General features: G+C 31.6%; 1 protein-coding gene across 5 annotated transcripts in view; it reads left to right on the plus strand.

Moving 5' to 3' along the window:
• Window positions 1-20,069, plus strand: part of pdm3 (POU-domain protein pdm3) — a 117,861-nt gene extending 97,792 nt beyond the window's left edge. For 3 of the 5 annotated variants that reach the window (XM_090108486.1, XM_090108488.1, XM_090108487.1), the window contains 6 exons: window positions 5,405-5,586; window positions 12,101-12,281; window positions 14,238-14,291; window positions 15,168-15,251; window positions 16,946-17,082; window positions 17,516-20,069. In XM_090108486.1, coding sequence (XP_089964612.1) covers window positions 5,405-5,586; window positions 12,101-12,281; window positions 14,238-14,291; window positions 15,168-15,251; window positions 16,946-17,082; window positions 17,516-17,640 — 763 coding nt within the window. In that variant the 3' untranslated portion in view covers window positions 17,641-20,069. The remainder of the gene's footprint in view (window positions 1-5,404; window positions 5,587-12,100; window positions 12,282-14,237; window positions 14,292-15,167; window positions 15,252-16,945; window positions 17,083-17,515) is intronic. The other 2 variants (XM_090108490.1, XM_090108489.1) reach the window with 2 other exon arrangements.
• Window positions 20,070-20,123: the final 54 nt, after the last annotated feature.

Consider the following 20,123-nt stretch of genomic DNA (forward strand, 5'->3'; position numbering starts at 1 on the left):
ATTTTACAATGTTAAATATTGGTTGATTTAATATGTTTGAAAACAAATTGTCTGATTGACTTTCAAGTGTTTTGACAATATTTTTTTTATTTATTTTTTTGAATGAATTATGAAAGTATGCATTAAAACCAGTAAACAATTATTAAATAAAGAGTTTTTAGTATACGTGGCCAAGGTAACTGCATTAAAAATAAATATAATTTATTAATTATACCTAGTTAATTACATTGTAGCGCTATATCGCTATCTCACCAAAACATCTAAGTAGATAACATGGAAAAAAACATTTGTATTTAAAGTAACACTATTTGTTATTATAATAAGAGCAAACATAATAATATCGTATGGTTTTTTTTCTTTCTTAACAAATAGAATATGACGTAGCCAAGCGTGTTCATTGAAAATTAAAATATAAAACAAATATTTTCGTTTTAAACGTAGCTCCAGACACCTTCGTAACATAGATCAAATCTATAAGGAATAGCCCTTGAATATAATTTCAAGCCAACCAGCACTTGGCCAGCGTGGTGGATTACGGCCTGAACCCTAATTGATAGGAGGCCCGTGTCCTAGCAGTGGGATCGTATATGGGCTGATGATGATGATGAGAATTTCAAGATAGCGGTAGGTTTTATAGATATGTATTAGATAATCTATATGTATTAGATATTCTAGAACCCCGTAGTTCAACCAGCAACCTCCAAGGTGACGATAATTAATGAATTACAATACATTAATAGCAAAATTATCTTATAAATCCCCGTCCGTTTTTCAAGGCTATTGCGAGCATATAATTAGTATAAAGTATGCTGGTATAATTACATGAGGTACGGTGACGAAGTCATGTTATGTCGGTTAATAGATATTATAGAAGATTGTTTATACGGTATATTTTATTGCCGAGAAGTATAAGTTACAATTATTATGACATGATCGCTTTTTACTTTGATTAGCGTATAATTTTGAAAAAATCAAAGACATCGCTTTATAGAATTTATATGACTGAATTTCAATTACTTGAGACAAATAGGAAAAAGTAAAAAAACTTGCCAAGTGCGAGCCCTAAAAAGTATAATTAATTGCCTAACACGTATAGTTTAATAAAGATTTTGATTAGATGTATACGTACCTACCTCTCCTTATCGCCCAATAGGTACAATGTTTTTGGTTCCCTGAGAATCAAATCTTGAACTCAGTTTTATACTCACGTGATCACTGTATAAAGGAAATGGCTATTTTGTGATCCTATATTATATTTAAGTGGAATCTATCTTAAAAGATAGACGACATACACCAGGGTAGAAGCCTTTAAAAATAATAAAAAGTTAAAAAAAATCGCAGTAGGATGAAACCCATTAGAAAAGGAGGAAAATATGATAAAAATGTACATAAGGAAAAATAAATTACAGTCAATCCGAGTTCGGGAAGTGGGAGGGGGGGAGCTTGTAAGAGAAAAAAATGGTCTCTCTCATTTCCGACAAAACTACAAGTCCAAAAATTATCTACCCTGGTCTAGCAATCAATTGAAATTAAAGCAGCCGTTAAACATTACATTTTGTTTAACATAATATAGGTTATATTAAACACCGTTTCCCTTGATCGAATCGTGTTAGTATCTGAAAATAGATCTATACTAATATTATAAAGCTGAAGAGTTTGTTTGTTTGTTTGTTTGAACGCGCTAATCTCAGGAACTATTGGTCCAATTTGAAAAATTATTTCTGTGTTAGATAGCCCATATATCGAGGAAGGCTATAGGTTATACATATATCATCATGCTAAGACCAACAGAAACGGAGCAATGCGGGTGAAACCGCGCGGCACAGCTAGTTATAAATATGTTAATCACGTATTTTTTCTGTAAATACTCAACAAGCAAGCATTAACACCGCTAGTATTTGCGATAAATAGCATTGATATCAACTCAATGCGTGTAACTTAATTATAAATCATTTGAGTATTTTAATTTATTAAACACTACAGTACAGTCGCCGATAAAATATGGGTTGCCTTGAAAACAATATTAATGTCCCATAAGTCAAAGGGTTAGTTTATATTAGCTTTTAAAAGGGCCTAATTAGAGTACTGTTGAATAAGTTTGTTTTATCGTAGTTTTACAAATTAATGTTAATATAAACAATGTATATGCTGATTATTATAAATTACCTAAAACTACAATTTGTCAATTTACAATTTAAGTTTACACAGTCGTAAGGCAAACCTTATAACAATTTTATCATAGCGTTTTTTTAAACAATCCAAGCTTAAATAAATAACTATAGTTTATACAGGAAACTAGCTTATTGAAATATGTTTCATCACTAATGGATCGTGAATGGAAATAAGCAAATTGATAACTGATAAGGAAAACGCGTGAAAGGGTGATTAACATTTAGCGAAAGGTGCGACCTAGCGGCTAGCATTTGATCCAAACATTGTTTAAATTAATAAAACATGCAATTTTTAATTCCTACGTTTTGAAGTCGATTGTACTATACATCCATTAAAGTAAATTTATATGTGCGCGCCAGTACTTCAAAGACATTAACTTAATGCGACCTCATAATTACTAGCTCGAAGCATTAATTCTCGCATCCATAATTAAGTTTAGTACCTCATTTCTGTTGGCCTACAATCTAGATAAATATTGTATGTCATTTGACGTCTATTAAAGTTACATTAAAATGTTAAGTCATTGTGAAATCAACGGTTGGTTTGTAACAAAAAGGTTTTTTACGAGTACGATTTTACGCCGTGCAAGGCTGTTTGAATAAAATTAAGACGGACTTTTGTAACGCGGGAGCATATTATTTACTAGAAATCGTTTTGTTCAAATGGAGAACAAAAAATCGAGATAATCTCATAGGAGTTATCGAATATAAATCTATGTAAATTTAAATCATCCTTAATATTACGACGGATTATCATTATTATGATTTATAACTAAATAAAACGTAGAGTTATTTTTTTCATCAATCACTATATACAATATTATATATTCTATAATTTTATATTCTAAATCATTCCTCTATTTTTCACCTTAGTTCAATCTTACCTTAAAACGAAACCTATTTCAACTTTGTTATAATATTAAACAATATCGTTACATGGTTAACAAAAATAGCAATCTTGTTCTATAATTCATATTTAAATTCAACACCACTTACATGAATCACACGTAATAATTATCATAGATAATTACAATGGAACTTAACATTAATAACAAAATCATCATGTCATGTTTTTTTAATGTTTATTATTTGAAAACAGGAGTATAAGTATATTTTACGGACAAATTATTAAGTGTTTGAACTTGAATCGCCAGGGGCAAGTTTAAATTACATTACACGCTTTGCGACCAATAATTTATTGCTACAGAGCATATGAAATGTATGTAAAAGACGTAGTAATGTATACAGATTATACAAGTTATGTGGACTCATTCTCAACATACATTTAAATGCAAAGGCGCGAAATATATACTTTTTACATTACAGAAGAATATAATTAATTACTTTACTTCGATGAATAAATTTTTCTTTCGTTAATTACGTCGTGTCGAACGAATTTGCATATTGCATGAATACTACCTTTTTAATATCGTAATGTCTGTAAGGTGCATTGCTGAAATTCTTTGTTTTACCTTAGTGAATTTACTGACACTGTTTGACATATGTCAAGTGCCTGCATAATATGTTTCTTTCAAGCACTAATATTGTTTTTTACAAGATACACATGAATATGTGCGTTGGGAAGAAACTTTTTATCCGTATACCGATTAAATTTTATAAGTAACGTAAAGTTTATAAGTCTGTTTTAATTTTAACAAATAATTACAATTGATTTTTTTATATTTATAATTCATTAATTTTGTTAACAATACACGTTCCAGTCTTGCATAAAATTAATTCATTATAAACAATAAATAATCATTAAATATTATAAACGGGATATAGCACGCGTATTAATATTAAAGAAAGTTCACAAAACGATATTTCTTATCCTCGTAATGTGCAGTTCACTTAATGAGAACTTATTAGACTTTAGAGCGAAGTAATGAGCATAAAGAACACAAAGTTATAAAAGAGAAGTGGTTTGTTCCGTAGTACCAACGCTTTCCTTTCGGCATTTTATACGATTTATGGACGATTACGAAGACGTACAAATTCTGAATTTATAAATTAATTCAATAAAAATCAAAGATATTCGACAACAACTATTCACACGACACAAAAAATATTTGGAACATAGATACCACATATGATTCGAAACATTAGATTGTGTTACGAATAAAGAGCATTTGTTTACCCATATTATTATTTGTATGTAATATAAAACAAACAAGTAATTCTTATCCTAAGTTACTACTATTTAGATAATTACTTCGTTAATGTGTAATTTCGATCTCGTACGTTCCAGTGATAAATTGAAGCAACAATTAATGATCTTTACATGTGTGCGTAATGCGTACAGCTACTGTTTTCGTTGCGAACATAAATTATAGGTAATGTCTAGAAAAAAAATTGCTTCTTAGTGGGCATTTGTAATTAAATTACCTATATATTAGGGTGAGTGGCAGGCTTATTGGGATTGCCATTCACGGCAATTATAGGTATTCCTTCTTAATATTATTGCTATTCAGTATCAAATATTAGTTTTTAATTTGATAAAACTGCTTGAATATAATTTGACATTTTATCAAATATCGCATAACCTTATTAAATAAATTAGGTAGATACCTACTGTATTTATCATTTAAACCACTGTCACACGTACGAACAAAAACCCTTCACCAAATATTTTGTCTCCACATTAAATTGTATTTATAAAAAGCGTGTGTGCAGCGGATGAAGCACTAATTAGCCTGCAATTACCGCTAATGCTATGGCACACTTAATGAAACGAGCTACGTTTTGTGCCGCGAATCCACTTGCGTCTCTATTGTCACGTTTCAATGTATATTTTTACGTGTAGTACGCTTATAAGTGTTGCGTACCCTTTTTTTGTTGTCTGTACTTTTATGGGAGAGCGTTTTCATGGGCTAAACTTTAAATATATCTAGAGGATGTTAGTGAGATGAATGGTGTAAAAATGTGAAATGATTTGTAATGTTTGTTTGCTTTTAACTGCAAGATATATTTTGCTCAAAAACTTTACTGATAAAACTTCTGACTTTTCATATTGTGATGCGCAAGCGCAGTACAGAATTATTTTCCTTTAGGGAAGGATTATGATATAATTAACTGATGATACTATCCATCCGTGTATTTTTCACCTAAACTTACAATAAAATATGATAACTATATCCCATTGAACGTCCAGTACTTGTCTATCTGATAGTATTAAGTATTTGTTAACTTTATCCCATTGAACATCCAGAACTAATTCAACCATCATCCCACAGGCTTACAGCATCAAACGGCGAGATAACAATCACGACATCGCACGCGAACGCCGGACCGGGCAGCAGCACGGGCAGCGTCGGCTCCGGGCCTAACGCGTCACCCCACGCGCCGGTCAAACTGTCTCCAGGATCCGTGAAGTCACCCTCGCATGAAGAGAACGATCTGCTCGCTGATTCGCCAAGTAAGTAGCTGAATACATGTCAGTGTCTAAGAAATAGAAGCACTTGCTGCCTAATGTCACCCACCTAAACTGGGAAACAAGGAAATGTTTATAACTTTGGAAACGAAATAAAATTTGGCATCTAATTCGTAATTTTATACTATCTGTTAGAATAATTTACACGTCGAAGTTCGACTAGTTGAAGTTACAATGAAACTTAATCTTGCCTATCATTTTTATATTTTTATATTTTTTATTGTTTACCATAAATAATCAATAACTTAGCCTCTTCTAAGAATTATTATAATATATTATAATACGAAGCTAAAACACATTCCCGTGGTCTTAATCGACAACTACGATCAGCAATCCATACAAACGCGAACTCTCAGTGCTCACAATGCATCAGTCCAACTCTTTATGGTATTAGAAGACAATGTTAGTCGTGCCGCAGCTAATGGATCCATGCTTAGAACTTTTATAGATAACTAAAATCTAGTTAGTTCACTCGTAAATGGCGTTTCGGACTTTGCAGACATCTCTTTAGGCATGTATAGTAATTTTATGTGGAGCGGAGTTTAAAAGCATTATGAACTTGCATTGTTTGGAGGTCTGTACTTTGGTGTTAACCTAATTTTATAATAGCTTTAACCCTATACCTGAAATATGATTGCAAGAAATAATGTATTCTTGGTAACTTGTATTCGAGTAATTATTCATCAGTGAACAAAAACTAAAAACGCTATATCAAAAGCTATAGAGGTGCGACCCAGTCGGTTAATTGTTCCATAATGAGTCCATCGATTCTAGACTATTTCTGAACATTAAAGCGTTCTCGGCAAATGTAATTACCGTTGATGTAAGTCGAACTGAAATGATGCGTGCTAGAAATAGTATTTCTGTAGTTCTGTGACCTCTTTGACATTTTAATAAGTTATTACTGAATAAAATATTAAACCCTTTATTATGTTTAATTCATACGACATTAGAGTTCTAATTTTAAACTGTTTTATTTTAATTTTATTCTACGTTGTTAATGTTTTTGAACGTCAGTTTTAAATATCGGTTTTTTTTTATCAAAACAGGTTTTTAACCATTTTCATGAGTCTGCTTGATTGCGAATTAACATTAGATTTAGGGGAAGTTCCCCTCACAACGTTGGATGGGTGTTGCGGAAAAAAGTTTAGAGTTTGACGAGTTACTTCACAAATTTTAAATAACAGCATATGGATATTGTTTTTAATTTATAATAGGTAGTGAAAAAATATTTACAAAATTAACTACAAGATAAGTGATTATAAAAGCTTACCAGGCTGGTATTATTACTGCTTTACTATAATAATTATTGACGGTTTTTGTTTATTTTAAATTACAACACATACTATATAATATGTACCTACATGAATACCTACCTATATGAATTTTGCCATCAATCATCATGATATTGGGAAACGGACAAAAACTGTTTAAAGTTTCGCCCAAGTAATTAGGCAGAAAACCCTACACAAATTTTATCGATGGGTGTTCGTTTTAAAACAATAGCTTCACCGATGTTCATTTAGATATCCCGATATTTTGAGCTGTTCTTTTCGGGAAAGGAATATTTTATTACAATTTTAGATTTACTTAATCCGTACGTCCAGGGCAAAGGGTATTCTTTGTACTAGCTGACTATTCAACCTAATTGTGCGCAACATGTTTTTATTTTTACGAGTTTAAAAAATAAAGAAAGCGTAGCAAAGAAAATAATTTTAATAATTTTACGAGTTCAATGATAACTTTTAATTTTACATTATACAATTTTTACTTCTATTATTATTTAAATAACAACTACCTTACAATAACTGTCGTTACGATATATCGCGCCCAAATCGTGTCGCAGCTCCTAAAACTAAATGAGTCCGCGCCCGAGGCCCCATTTCTATTGATTACTATTTAATTCGTTGTCAGTGGATACAATTACTAAATTACTCAGTTCCTCTCCTGTTTACCAGCTCTAATTTATCTATATTAAATCGATAGGATACGTTTAGATCGCTCCGTTTTTAGCTCAATTAGCTTTATTGAGACCAGTTGAATGCCATTTAGAGCCTACGTAGTATTAAACGATTTTTTGTTTATCTAATAATTGAATTCAAATAGAATTATTTTTTTAATTCTATTAGGTAAAAAAGAGGACCATTTTAAAAATTTATTACTTACACGTAATATATTCCACTTAAAATAAATATTTTCCCCATTTTAGCAACTTTCATAATATGTAGTATAAATAATTTATATAAATGTACGTTTTAGCGCATTAAAAAAAACGTACCTACATAGGTCTTTATAGAAATAAAACAGAATTCAATTAACACATAATAATCATCAATAAAATACTGACGTTTCCTATTACAGCTATAAAAGAACTCGCTTCATAAAATTCATAAAACAATTGTAACACCTCATATTGAGTAGCTTATTAAAATGTTAAACCTCATTTACTCTTCGAACCTCGTTAATGAATCCGTTTCCATATAAAATAATTGATCAAAGCAATAAACAGAACAAGTGAAGGACAAAATGACAATTAAACATGGTTAATTCGCCTAAATATACAAAAGCGAACGGAATAAGTGTGTTTAGGCATCAAAGACGCCGCCAAGAGAACCGCATTCTCGCGACGAACTTAATTAATTAATTAAATAATTAAAACCCATTATAAATAATTAAGGTTGCCGATAACTAATCGATAAGATATAGTGTAGGAGCTCGCGGATAATTTACGACTCTTGTTTTGCATTTCGCTTTGTTTATTTAAACAGTGTACATGCACCTGTGGTTCCTGCTAGCTTCTTTAAATATCAAACAAATAAAATATACGTAAAATAGGGGTATTACTTGTATTATCTTCCAATTAAAATGAAAGCGTAGGTACATAACACTTATTTATTTTTCTTTATCTATATGTTTATTATTTCTGATGTCTATAATATAGGAGTATAAATATTAAGGCTACTTTTATTATGGTTACAATGTCTTTTAAGTAAAACCATACATTCGTGACTAAAAAAATAAACAGAAGGAAAGAAGAATATCTTTTTAATAACAAAGTTTAACACTTGATTTATAGATATTTATAAAAAGTGTACATTTTCATTAATATCGCATTTGAATAACTAGTTATTAATTTACTGTTTATTTATTTGATTGTTAAATGTTACTAAATTTTCAGTAGCTCTTAAACCACAACAAAGAGTTGGCCCGCCAAGCCACTTAGCAACTGACATTTTGCTTTGTAATTATAACTGAGAAAACATCGAAATTATACTCATTATTGTTGTTTTTATTACATTTGTTATTATTTCCGTAATGAGCTTAACAAAGTACCGATTTATTTATATACAAAGGAAGCATTTAACATGTTCGGACAAATAAATGTTAATGACAAATAAAAATTCTAATATCTAATTACCACTCGAATGCTTTGTCAATATAAAAAATACCCTTCAGCACAGCTTTCGGTATATCAGTTTTCAGAGATTCATTACCTTGTTTTCAAAACATTTTTTGGCAAATATTCCTGAAGTAACTACCTACCGCGATCGAAATAACAAAATACTTTAAAATGCGTAGACGAAGAGTCTTGTTTAAAATTAATAAGAATTTATTTACACAATTTTCATTCGACACTTAATATTTGAGCGTCTATTATGAAATGGGTTTTTAATTACAGACGTCCAAACGAAAACTCCTCGACGATATTACTGAAAAGGTCAAACTTTCGAACACTCCTTTAATTTTACAAGTCTCATTTAAATTACGATTAAAACTCGGGTAAATTGTAATCGATTGTAATTGATATCCATAGCACTCAGGAATCGTAAAAAGTCGTTTCGGTTAATTCGATTAACGTTTACAAAATCCAATATTCCTTAGTTAATTCCAAAAGTTCGTATAAAATGTTGCCTGCTATGATTCACCTAATCACTCGTACATAATTATGAATAATCAAGCGTTGAATGTGAAATAACGGGCGGAATCGATTATCAAGTCGATTTTTCGTCTAATCATAATAGTGTTGGCATGTGAAGTCGACATTAATAGTCGAAACGCAAATCTGATATTAGAGGATCATTTTGAAGAGGAAACTATTACTAAAATGTACTTCGGGTAAGCAGAATTCATAACATACAAGTCCAAATAAATGAATTAACTCAGCATTGCTTTTTCGAGGAAATGTTTTCAAACGAATGCATTCTAGTTTGTCGAAATGTTAATATTTTAGTTCTGTCTGAATTCATATTGAACTGTAATAACATTTCAAATTCTCTAATAAACGATTCGGAATCGTGAAGATATTTCAATCGTTTTGATTATAATTATTATTCATCTACGTATCACTTCATAGTTTACACATGTCAAATAAAATAAATTAAATATAGGTACTAAATTCATTTGTACAAGTTGATTTAAACTTCTTTACCTACATAAAAAAGCGTTATATTTAATAATATACGATTGTCGATAACAGTGTTTGTTTGTCCATTTATTAACATTCCGCCACCACTTTTATAGCATGCGTGTTGTTTTTCGATATTTCTCATTGACATTTTGCCTTTAATACAATATTTTACAAAGAGATCTTTCAGGAAACAAACCACTATAGATACAGACCAGCTTATATCGTTTAACTACTAAATTCCATCGAATTAACAGAAATCGATCGAAACAACTGTAATTAGAGATACACCAATTCCATGGAAAGTAACGTCTAATCGCCAAAATACTTAATTGGCATTACTTTTTTTAATTGTTCCCGTACACGTAACACGGGTCAATATACGCATACACGCGAACCATAATTGTATCTAATTAATTTATAACATGTATTAAACAATTAAGAGTGCGGTATCTTGGAGCATACGAATTCGTCTAATACTTCGGCCAATTGACTTATCTTTGTTATTTAATTAATGGGCGAGCCTCATCACGCGATAGTAATTGGTGGTAGTTACTTTAACTGAATTATATGGGTGATTAACTAATCGATGTGTATTATTGAAAAAGCTCTCATTTCATTGCATGTGCTGTAAGGCAAGCGAGATAAGATCGTAGTCAATTATTAAGTAGTTACCATGAAATAAATATCCGTTAAAAACACACAAATTGAATGAAGTGTTAACAATTCAACACAATGAGGTGCAATAAATTTTCTGTTGGTCAAAAGTTCGTTTTATTTAAGTTTAATATATTATGAATAAAGGAATTAATGAACCGAGTACATTTTAATAGTTACCCAGGGCTACACTAGATATTATTTTATATTTGCACTAAAATTCTTGGTATTGCCTGTACCTATACCAAGGATTGTAATTAGAAAATTAGAATGTTATTTACGAATCCCCTATACCTCTAATATAATTACTCTCCCTACACGTAACAATTCGGTATAACGAACTTAGGCAATCGTCTACATTCGAAGAGCTTGCACCGGTAAATAGTGAAACGATTGCCAATTTGCTAACCCTACCTTGTCTAATACGAACTTCTTACTACATACAGAAATATGATATAAGCTCTATCTATCAATTTATGGTAGCAGTAGGTAGGTAGCAATGATAGTGATTCGGAATTTACTTTTGCTTTTAGAGCAAAAAAGAAATCCAAAAACAATTCTCGCTCTCAAAATGAGCTAATTTTTAGCATTGGCCGTACTTTCATTCGTTAGTAGGTCACATTAGCCATCTGTGATGGATTAAACTGCACCGCTCGTGAAAGAAAAGGAAATCTAAAGAGCTTTTCAAGTTATGTAAAATGCATTTGGAAACGACGAATTTGTTTTTAACAAATATTTACCAAGATTTTATAGTCTTATACAGCTCATGCTTTCCACCCACGTGGTAGACAGATAAAAAATGCAAATCAATAAATCTCTCAATGTACCGAATTTCAGTTACTTGATCAGCAGTTTTTGGGTGTGAAAGAAACATTCATCTTCACAAACTTTCGCGCTTTTACCAGTATCCAGGCCTATAATATACAGAAGACTGTAGCCGACCAGACAACGAATTAAATATTAAATCAATAATCCACAATGATCAGTAGGTCGGTGTAAGTAATTTGTCATTGGCAAGCTAAGCAGGGGGTGCTAGACGCACGTCTGTAGCGCTAATGGCATTCCGCATAATTAGGAAGTGCCACCATCTACTAATTACATAAATTGCCCACTAAAGCTGACTATAATAATTTCACTACTAAGTTTTGCGTACATCCCTATCATTAGCCACGATGAGGAAGGATTTTTCATTGTTCCAGCTAGAGTAATCGGTTCAAGCTGTGTTTAATATTATTAGTAGGAGTTCATCATAAGACGAGAAGACGCGAAATTCGAAGATATTAATATTAGTTTCCACATATGGAAAATCACCATAACAGATAAAAAAGTCAAATGTAATAACAAACCGATGACGCTATATTATTTTAATGCAGGTGTAATGTTATATTTATGGTCATTAAAGTTCATAAGTTAAATATTTTCATATTCTCCAATCAGATCAACCAACGATCAGTCAGTCATCAGGGAACGTGGTCGACGGCATCAACCTAGAAGACATAAAAGAATTCGCAAAAGCTTTCAAATTGCGACGACTCGGCTTAGGACTAACCCAAACGCAAGTGGGGCAGGCGCTCTCCGTCACCGAAGGGCCAGCTTACAGTCAAAGCGCAATTTGCAGGTAAGAATATCTTATAAAACTGTCATGAATCCTAAACAAATATGTCATTTCCAACATTTCAGCTGTGAAGAATGTTAAACTTTCAATTAAGTAACTAATAGAGTCGCACGCTTGAAAAATAATAGCGTTTTTGTTTCAATCTAGCAAGGGCAGAGCTAACACGGACACAGTTGTCAAAAAAGAGTAAAAAAGCCTCTTGACAGCCCCACAGGGCTAACAAAAGAGTTTTTTAGTTGCGCCGTCACGCAGTCCGAGTACAGTTATCACACTTTTTAATATCGCTAATTGAAGTGATTTGTAAAACAGCGTGACTCCTTTCATTGCTTCCAGTTCGTTTAATTAATTACCATTCGGACGGCTTCCGTTCCGTTTCGGTGTCTCGGACGCCATTTTAGGGACTAGAGACACGCGTAACAAAAATTGTTTTTTCTTTATTGTTCGTAATAAAAGGCGTGTTTATATTTGTGTTGTTTTCAAAGATTGGCATTACTTATCTGCCAATCTACACTGCGCCTCTAAGCTACAATCAACTACTAAATGATGTGTTTGTAGATTATGGATTGTTAATTTAAAAGAACATTCTTAATTCAAGACAAAAAAAAAATTATCATACATGCTGACGTACCTAGGACTACACTACATATTCGGAGACAAAAGCTTGATCGAAAGTTATAAAAACAAATTTATTGAAAATTTTAAATTTAAGCAATTCTGATAAACAATAATAATATTTAATTAAAAGTAAATCAATTAATATCAAATGTTTTCCACGGCCGTGAACCAGCCTCGTCCAAGGAGCATTTCAATTCGGAATCGACCTCTTTCGTATAATAAAATCATTAATCGTTACTTCTGTTCGAGTTAATTAATTATCTTGGCCGTAATTACTTTTTTCGTGTAATTAAAAGAGTAGAATTCCCCTGTCTTTGTCCCGTCGTGATTTCATTTTCCATTAATTTTTCTTTCGTCTCCCCTCAACTTGTATTGTGACGTGGCTACAGTAGTTACTCCTTTGATTATGCTGGACTCAATTAATTTGCATTATAATTGAAATTAATTATACTTGAATAGACCTCAATTTCTTAGCTTTAATTGTGCAAATGGAATATCAAGTCGGACTATTTCGTTCGTAAATTCAAGCAATAAGCTTGAATTTCTCTAGAAACTTGCTTTCTAAAACACAATACAACATTGCTTATAATAGATAAAGTATTTTAGTTCGTGAAATAGATTTATAAAATTCAGAAAATGTGCTGAAACTACACATAAATGTAGTTGTAATGCAAACTTTTAAGCTTCTTAAAAACCCTATTAAACTTCGTAAACAACAAAAAGGACAATCGTCTCGAATATAAATATTTGGATATTTTACCCGTATAAATTGTATATTTTTCAATATATTTGTCGCCATTGAGCTCATGATCATTGCCACTTACTATGACAAACAATGAATTAACCATACGACTGGAAGGTTACAATTATCATTTTACATTAGCCTAACTGCGTCAACGCATCTTCATTGATCTACTTTATCGTGCGTCCAAAAAAATAACTCTATAAGAAAAGTATGTTGAGACTTGAGACGATTTATGTTTAAGTTCTACTGTTAATGAAGGGCACGTTGCGTACAGGATACAATAAAGCAGCAAAAAAGACGTTACATAGAAGTGTTTATTTTTGAAGTGAAACTTCTTAATGCGCATTGAGAGTAAAATTTTAAGGTTTCGTCATGGCAATACCGTCACGTCATGAAGTAAGGCGACGATTTTGGTATCTTTGAATCTTGCCTAGGAAGTTTCACTTCGTACCTACTCGTGTGCCCGGCACACACGCTCTTTTTTGATTTTCAAGTATTTTTAGTTATTCGGCTTCAAGCGTGCGTCTCTACAATTTTGTATCAATCACATTTGGAGATCAATTGATGAACTATCTAACATAATTTATTACCGTCCCCAGTGCCCTGGCTTCGCAGATGCTAGCAGCTCAACTGTCTTCACAACAACAAAACATGTATGTGTTTTGTTTTTTTTACCCCACTTACACCATCTCTAAGTTATCGCCATAAATCTAGTTTCAATAAGTCAATTCAACAACTCAGTCGAAGACTTTAGAGAGCAATCAGCGAGATGTTCAAAGAATGGCGATAGCTTCTGAGATACAGCCTGTTACATGCATTAAGCACACGCTTCGACTCACTCTCGACGGCCATACATAAATTGTCTTTAAATCAAAATGTTTCAACGCTGTTTAATGTAATCTTATCTCGATCGGCGATCCGTGCATACCACGTGAATGTAAGCCGCATACAATTATGTCTAATTACCGGTTTTGGAGTTCCTTTCTTTTCCTTTTCACACGTATACCATATTTACATACGAGTAATTATAGTAAGAAGGCGCCATACATCAGAGGAACGTTACATTTTGATGTTAAGACAAACGCAACGCATTAATGTCGGCTACCAAATGTGCCGGTTCGACATTATGAATAATTGTTATGAGAATTTTATCTGATTAGTTATTTGTAACACGACGTGTAATTTCAACTTTCCATCTAATATAGCATGATGTATTATTTCATTACGTTTTTTTGTTTTTATTAATATTCATTTCGCGCAATTCAAAGCCAGGGCATTGGCATACGTTACCTTTCGTTTCTAATTGAATTCGTTTTATTGTTACTGCGTTCGGTATTAATCAAACTGATTACCCCGGCCTAAATTGCCTATTGTTTTTTTCTGTATCCAATCGTTAACGCTATGTCAATGTCCTGCAATTACGCTGTTAATTTGGAAGTGAATAAAATTATCTCGGGATGAAGGTACGTCGCGCTATGCTTTTTAACCGGTACGTTAAAGTCTAACATTATAATTTATGTTCGATACAGATTTGAGAAATTGGATATAACACCAAAAAGTGCGCAGAAAATCAAACCGGTGCTTGAACGTTGGATGAAGGAAGCCGAGGAGAGGTAAATATGATTGTTTGAGTGAATATTGTATTGTGAAATCGTGTTCGTGTCACATTTGGCCTTAACGCTTAGCGATGAAAAACATTTCTCAAATCTGGACTAACTGCGCTTTTATCGTTACGCTTTTTATTTTATTTTTTATTAATATAAGTACATGCTTTATATTATAGCTAACAACACTGACTGCTAATTTGATATTTCATGGAATTCGCTGATCTTTTATAATTTTATGAAATATTTAATTAACGGTGATGTCGAAAGGTGTGCGTGTGGACTTACTTATATTTAGTTTAAAAATAACTAACAATAAATTGCCTGTATCTCATCTCATCATTCATATAAATACAACTATAGAAACGCGCGTCAATCGGAAAATCGATTCAAACGGCGTTGGTATACAAAACACGTACCGTTAAAATCTTGAAAATTTCATAAGCGCACCAGGTGTCGTTTATTCCTCATCGACCACTTAAAATCTTATAAAGACCCCTTGTATCTATCGATTATACATTTCGCATCATTAAAATGCATTATCTGAATGCAACGGGAATGGTTTAACATTGCAAATGGTGCGTTGAATTTGCAATCGGTTGTCCCTCTTGGTGGTAATTTTTAACGAGCGTCTCTGCAACGATTGTACTTGAATTAATTCAGATATAGATTCAGTCTCGTCTTCATTAAGGTAACTAACAAATCATCCATTTAACAAATTCTTCAAATAGTCATCAGTCGAGTGCGAAATCGCTTATTTTTGTTTTTACCCTTCCTCTTCGGTACAGTACCTGCTCTCAGCAGACTTTGATCGTTTACGTAATTAACAATTTGAATTTGAATTACTTGATGGATCTAATCTTAACATAAGACAATACAAAGGAATATGATATGCATAATTGTCCATAAATTAAGAGCATCCGAAGAAAATTACACGAGATTTTTCTATACATATTTTCTTTCGAAAATTTTAGAAGTTGGACTTAGCATAAAATATTCTAAGGTCAAACAATGATGTGCGGTATAAAAAATTATGTTTAGGATTATCTCACTTATGTTTTCGTTTATCATATAAGATGCATCAATATCCGATATTTATGTAAGGGGATTCAAATGGCATTGGCATTATGAAACCAGAACAAGGTTCATTATTTACATTGACGGGTATTTTGGTTTTCAATACGAACTTGAGACGCCTTAACATTTAGTATATATACTATACGGTATATATACCGTGTTGTTTACGGAAGCCACCTTACGGATATCTTTATAAATTGTTTTTGTTATATTCGTCGCGTAACGGTCGCGGTGTTTAGACGTAATGTGATAGGCTATCTTTTGTCGGCGAGAACTTCTCAACTATAACTTAATTCTCATTAAGATCAATTAAATTTCCAGAAGTGCGCCGTAAATCCGCTCAAAAAATTACTCTCTTCATTAAAAATGCATTTACGTACTTTGCGGGTACATGATTGAAGAAAATATTAATAATCCATGAATATTCTGCGCGATAAATAAAATACGTTTCAATTATGCTCAAATAGACCTACCATATTTTACAATACGTTCATCCATCGTTCATTATTCATCAACCCTCATCATTTTCACGTGTATATTATAGCTCTAAGCTTATTCTAGACATAAGACACACAGACACATTATTTGGCGTACACAAAATAATAAAAAGCGTCTCCTTTTTCCAGGTATGCGTCTGGTCAGAACCATTTGACGGACTTCATCGGAATGGAGCCGAGTAAGAAGAGAAAACGGCGAACATCCTTCACTCCACAAGCGTTAGAGCTACTCAACGCACATTTCGAAAGAAACACCCATCCGTCTGGTAAGTTTTCAACAATGATTTCAATAAATAATTTGTTTGCAGGACTTGTGGTTACGAAGTTCACGTTACTCGCCAAACTTTCTTTGTCACACTTATAATTTTGTTATTGGAATTCTTTTTTGGATATTCGTCGTTATATTGACTATGTCACCGTCATCTGTTTGAATCTGCTATTTGATTGAATGACTAGCGCGTTCATTGTATGACAACATTCAATTGTTTAGGCCGAACGATCAACACCATGACATATTGGTGACCACACTATTTTCAACGTCATCCTCAGAATTTTCTTCTACCTACTCTTTAACTGAATGCTATTTTTTGAAATCAAGTCACGGAAAAAGCTGTTTACAATGAAAACATAGTTATTGCAATCATCTACCTACGAACAAGGATGATCTTTGGATTATAAATAATGGTTTTTTCCTTTCAGGTACCGAAATCACTGGTCTTGCACACCAACTAGGATACGAGCGTGAAGTTATCAGAATATGGTTCTGCAACAAACGTCAAGCCTTAAAAAATACCGTGCGGATGATGTCGAAAGGCATGGTTTAAAAGTTCTCTGTTATGTTTATTCCTAGCCATGTATTTTGTCGATGTTTGTTCTGACATGACAACACTAACTTTCGCCACTTCGAAGGCTTATCGAATGAAATTAGGGATGCATTAAATATCAATATCGATAAATTTATAAAAGTATTTTGTTTGATCAAGCAAATAATGTTATTTATTGTTTGATTTAAAAATGTAACAATAATTTCGTCTATTATTTGTTTTTAATGTAATCTAATCTGGCCTTAATTCGAATCTTGATATGATTCCAGCCAAGTTTAGAGGAGTAATAAGTTTTAATAAAATATTTATGTAAAATAAAACATTTTGACTGATATACTCGTCTTGATGTAGCTACTTTTACAATGGTATAAATGGTTCGTAGAATAACATAGGTGTTTAGTACAAAATTGAGCCTGTGGCTTTTATAACAATACTCTGTTCCGAATAGCTGTTTTAAAAAACAAGATTTTTGTAAACCTCCATGATTTACAAATATTTAGAGAAGCATGTCTTACAAATTACGTTTAAATTTTTTTGTGATTTCTTTTAATTATTATAATTAAAGATTGCATTTTGTAAATAAGTACAATACATGGAAATCTCAGCGTTAAAAATAGTACTAGATATATTAATTTATTGAAATACTCTGAGTTGTTTTGTTCTACTTAGCAAATGATGCACCTTATAGTTTAGAAATAAAATAATATCAATATTATGGAAGTAGATAATGTGTCGTCAGTCTTAGTGGCCTACAAGTTTTAAGAATCTTAGTTTTTTGTTAATAGATAGATATTAAAAACGATGTGTATAAAATAATTGAATGCATTATCGTAAATTGTAAATATTGTTCGCGTAATTTTAGTTTATTAAAATGTATTATTAGTTTTATGTACCTATAAGATAAGTTTTTAGCTTTGTAAGATTTTGTGTAATTATACAAGTTGGATATTTGTTGCGATATTTAATAATAATTTTCTTAATGCCTTTTTTCAGAATTTTGCCTAAATGATTACGTTTTGTTTGAGTACAAGTTTCTTAAAATACACCTAACAGAAGGTCTGAATTAAATTCAATGTTTAGCTGTTGCATATTTTTTGGGTAACCAACAAACTAATAAAATTACCTCGCATTTGGAAAGTAGATTTTGAAATATTATTATAGAATTTTCAAAAAATTTAAAAATTTATATTTGATTTAAGTATTGAAATATCCAAAAAGTATGCAAAGTATAACTCGCCGTTGTATAGCTACAGTATAATGCAAGCATTTTGCAGACTACCCTCAGAACTCAACACTTTTCTTTCCCCTCGAACCTTTTCAATGCCATAGAAAACATGATATAAATAGCCACAACCATACATTTTTTATTGAGTTTTTGTAATGTGCATGTAATGTTCATTCGTACTAAAATTTGGACTAAGGACCTACTGTTAAATGTATTACCGTAGTTATAAGGATGTAATTTAAAGTATGTTAATGACCAATGAAAACCAACTTGTGATCAATAATATTTGTACTGTTACCTACTACTTAACAAGAGTCGTTAAAAAATAATATTATTAAAAATATTGAACATATTTTTCGGCTGTTGAAAAAATTGTAAATACAATATTAAGGATAATAAAACTATTTGGATTAATATTTAGGAACAAAAGGAAAAAATATTATCAAAATTTATATTTTCAAAAATTATTACAAATGCAAAAAATGTGTATTTAAAAGTGGAAGGTTCGGCCATAATCAAAATTATTAAATGACGGATTTTTTACGACTTATGCACATCACTACACCCACAGATAACAACAGTACGGTAAACAGTTATTCAAAAGTGCAATGCGATACTGTACGTAATCTGTACTTATTAATAAGGAATCAGGTTTTTCTTTAACTCAATAAGCCAATTTAATTAAATCTACTTATTAATAGTTAATATAGAATGTAATGTTTACTGTCTGACGCTATTGATACGATCTGTTTAATTACCATTAATATAATCGATACTCTTAATCAAATCGATTCAAACCATATTAATAATACATGTGTACAATAGTGCTTTTATATCGATAAATAAGGAAAAATCTGATTCCCCTCAAACATTAGCGTAATAGAAGCAGCATAGAATGCTAAGTACAAAATAATTAATTAACTATAAAACTGCTAGTCCGTTACATTAAATAAAATTTATTATAATTGTACACGGCAAGATCGCATTGCACCCTGGTTTTCATGATACGCAAGTATTTAATAGTAATAATAGTTTAAAATTACGGAAATCTACTACACATAACTTCATCTGTAACACATATTCAAACCAAACTGTAACAGTATCTAATAGTGTATTAATTTCTCTTCCTGTAATGGTACCGATTGAATGACTATGGCTGCTGGATTATGAAGAAGTGCAGATTAAAGGCAGATAACTGTTTGAATTCTTGTTTTATTCATTTTTATATTCCTATAACACCTAATACATGCCTCCAATA

This window comes from Colias eurytheme, chromosome 13 (assembly GCF_061535395.1).
Source record: "Colias eurytheme isolate Ceu_HAF_F1 chromosome 13, ilColEury1 Martin Lab GWU primary, whole genome shotgun sequence".
Lineage (NCBI taxonomy): Eukaryota > Metazoa > Arthropoda > Insecta > Lepidoptera > Pieridae > Colias > Colias eurytheme.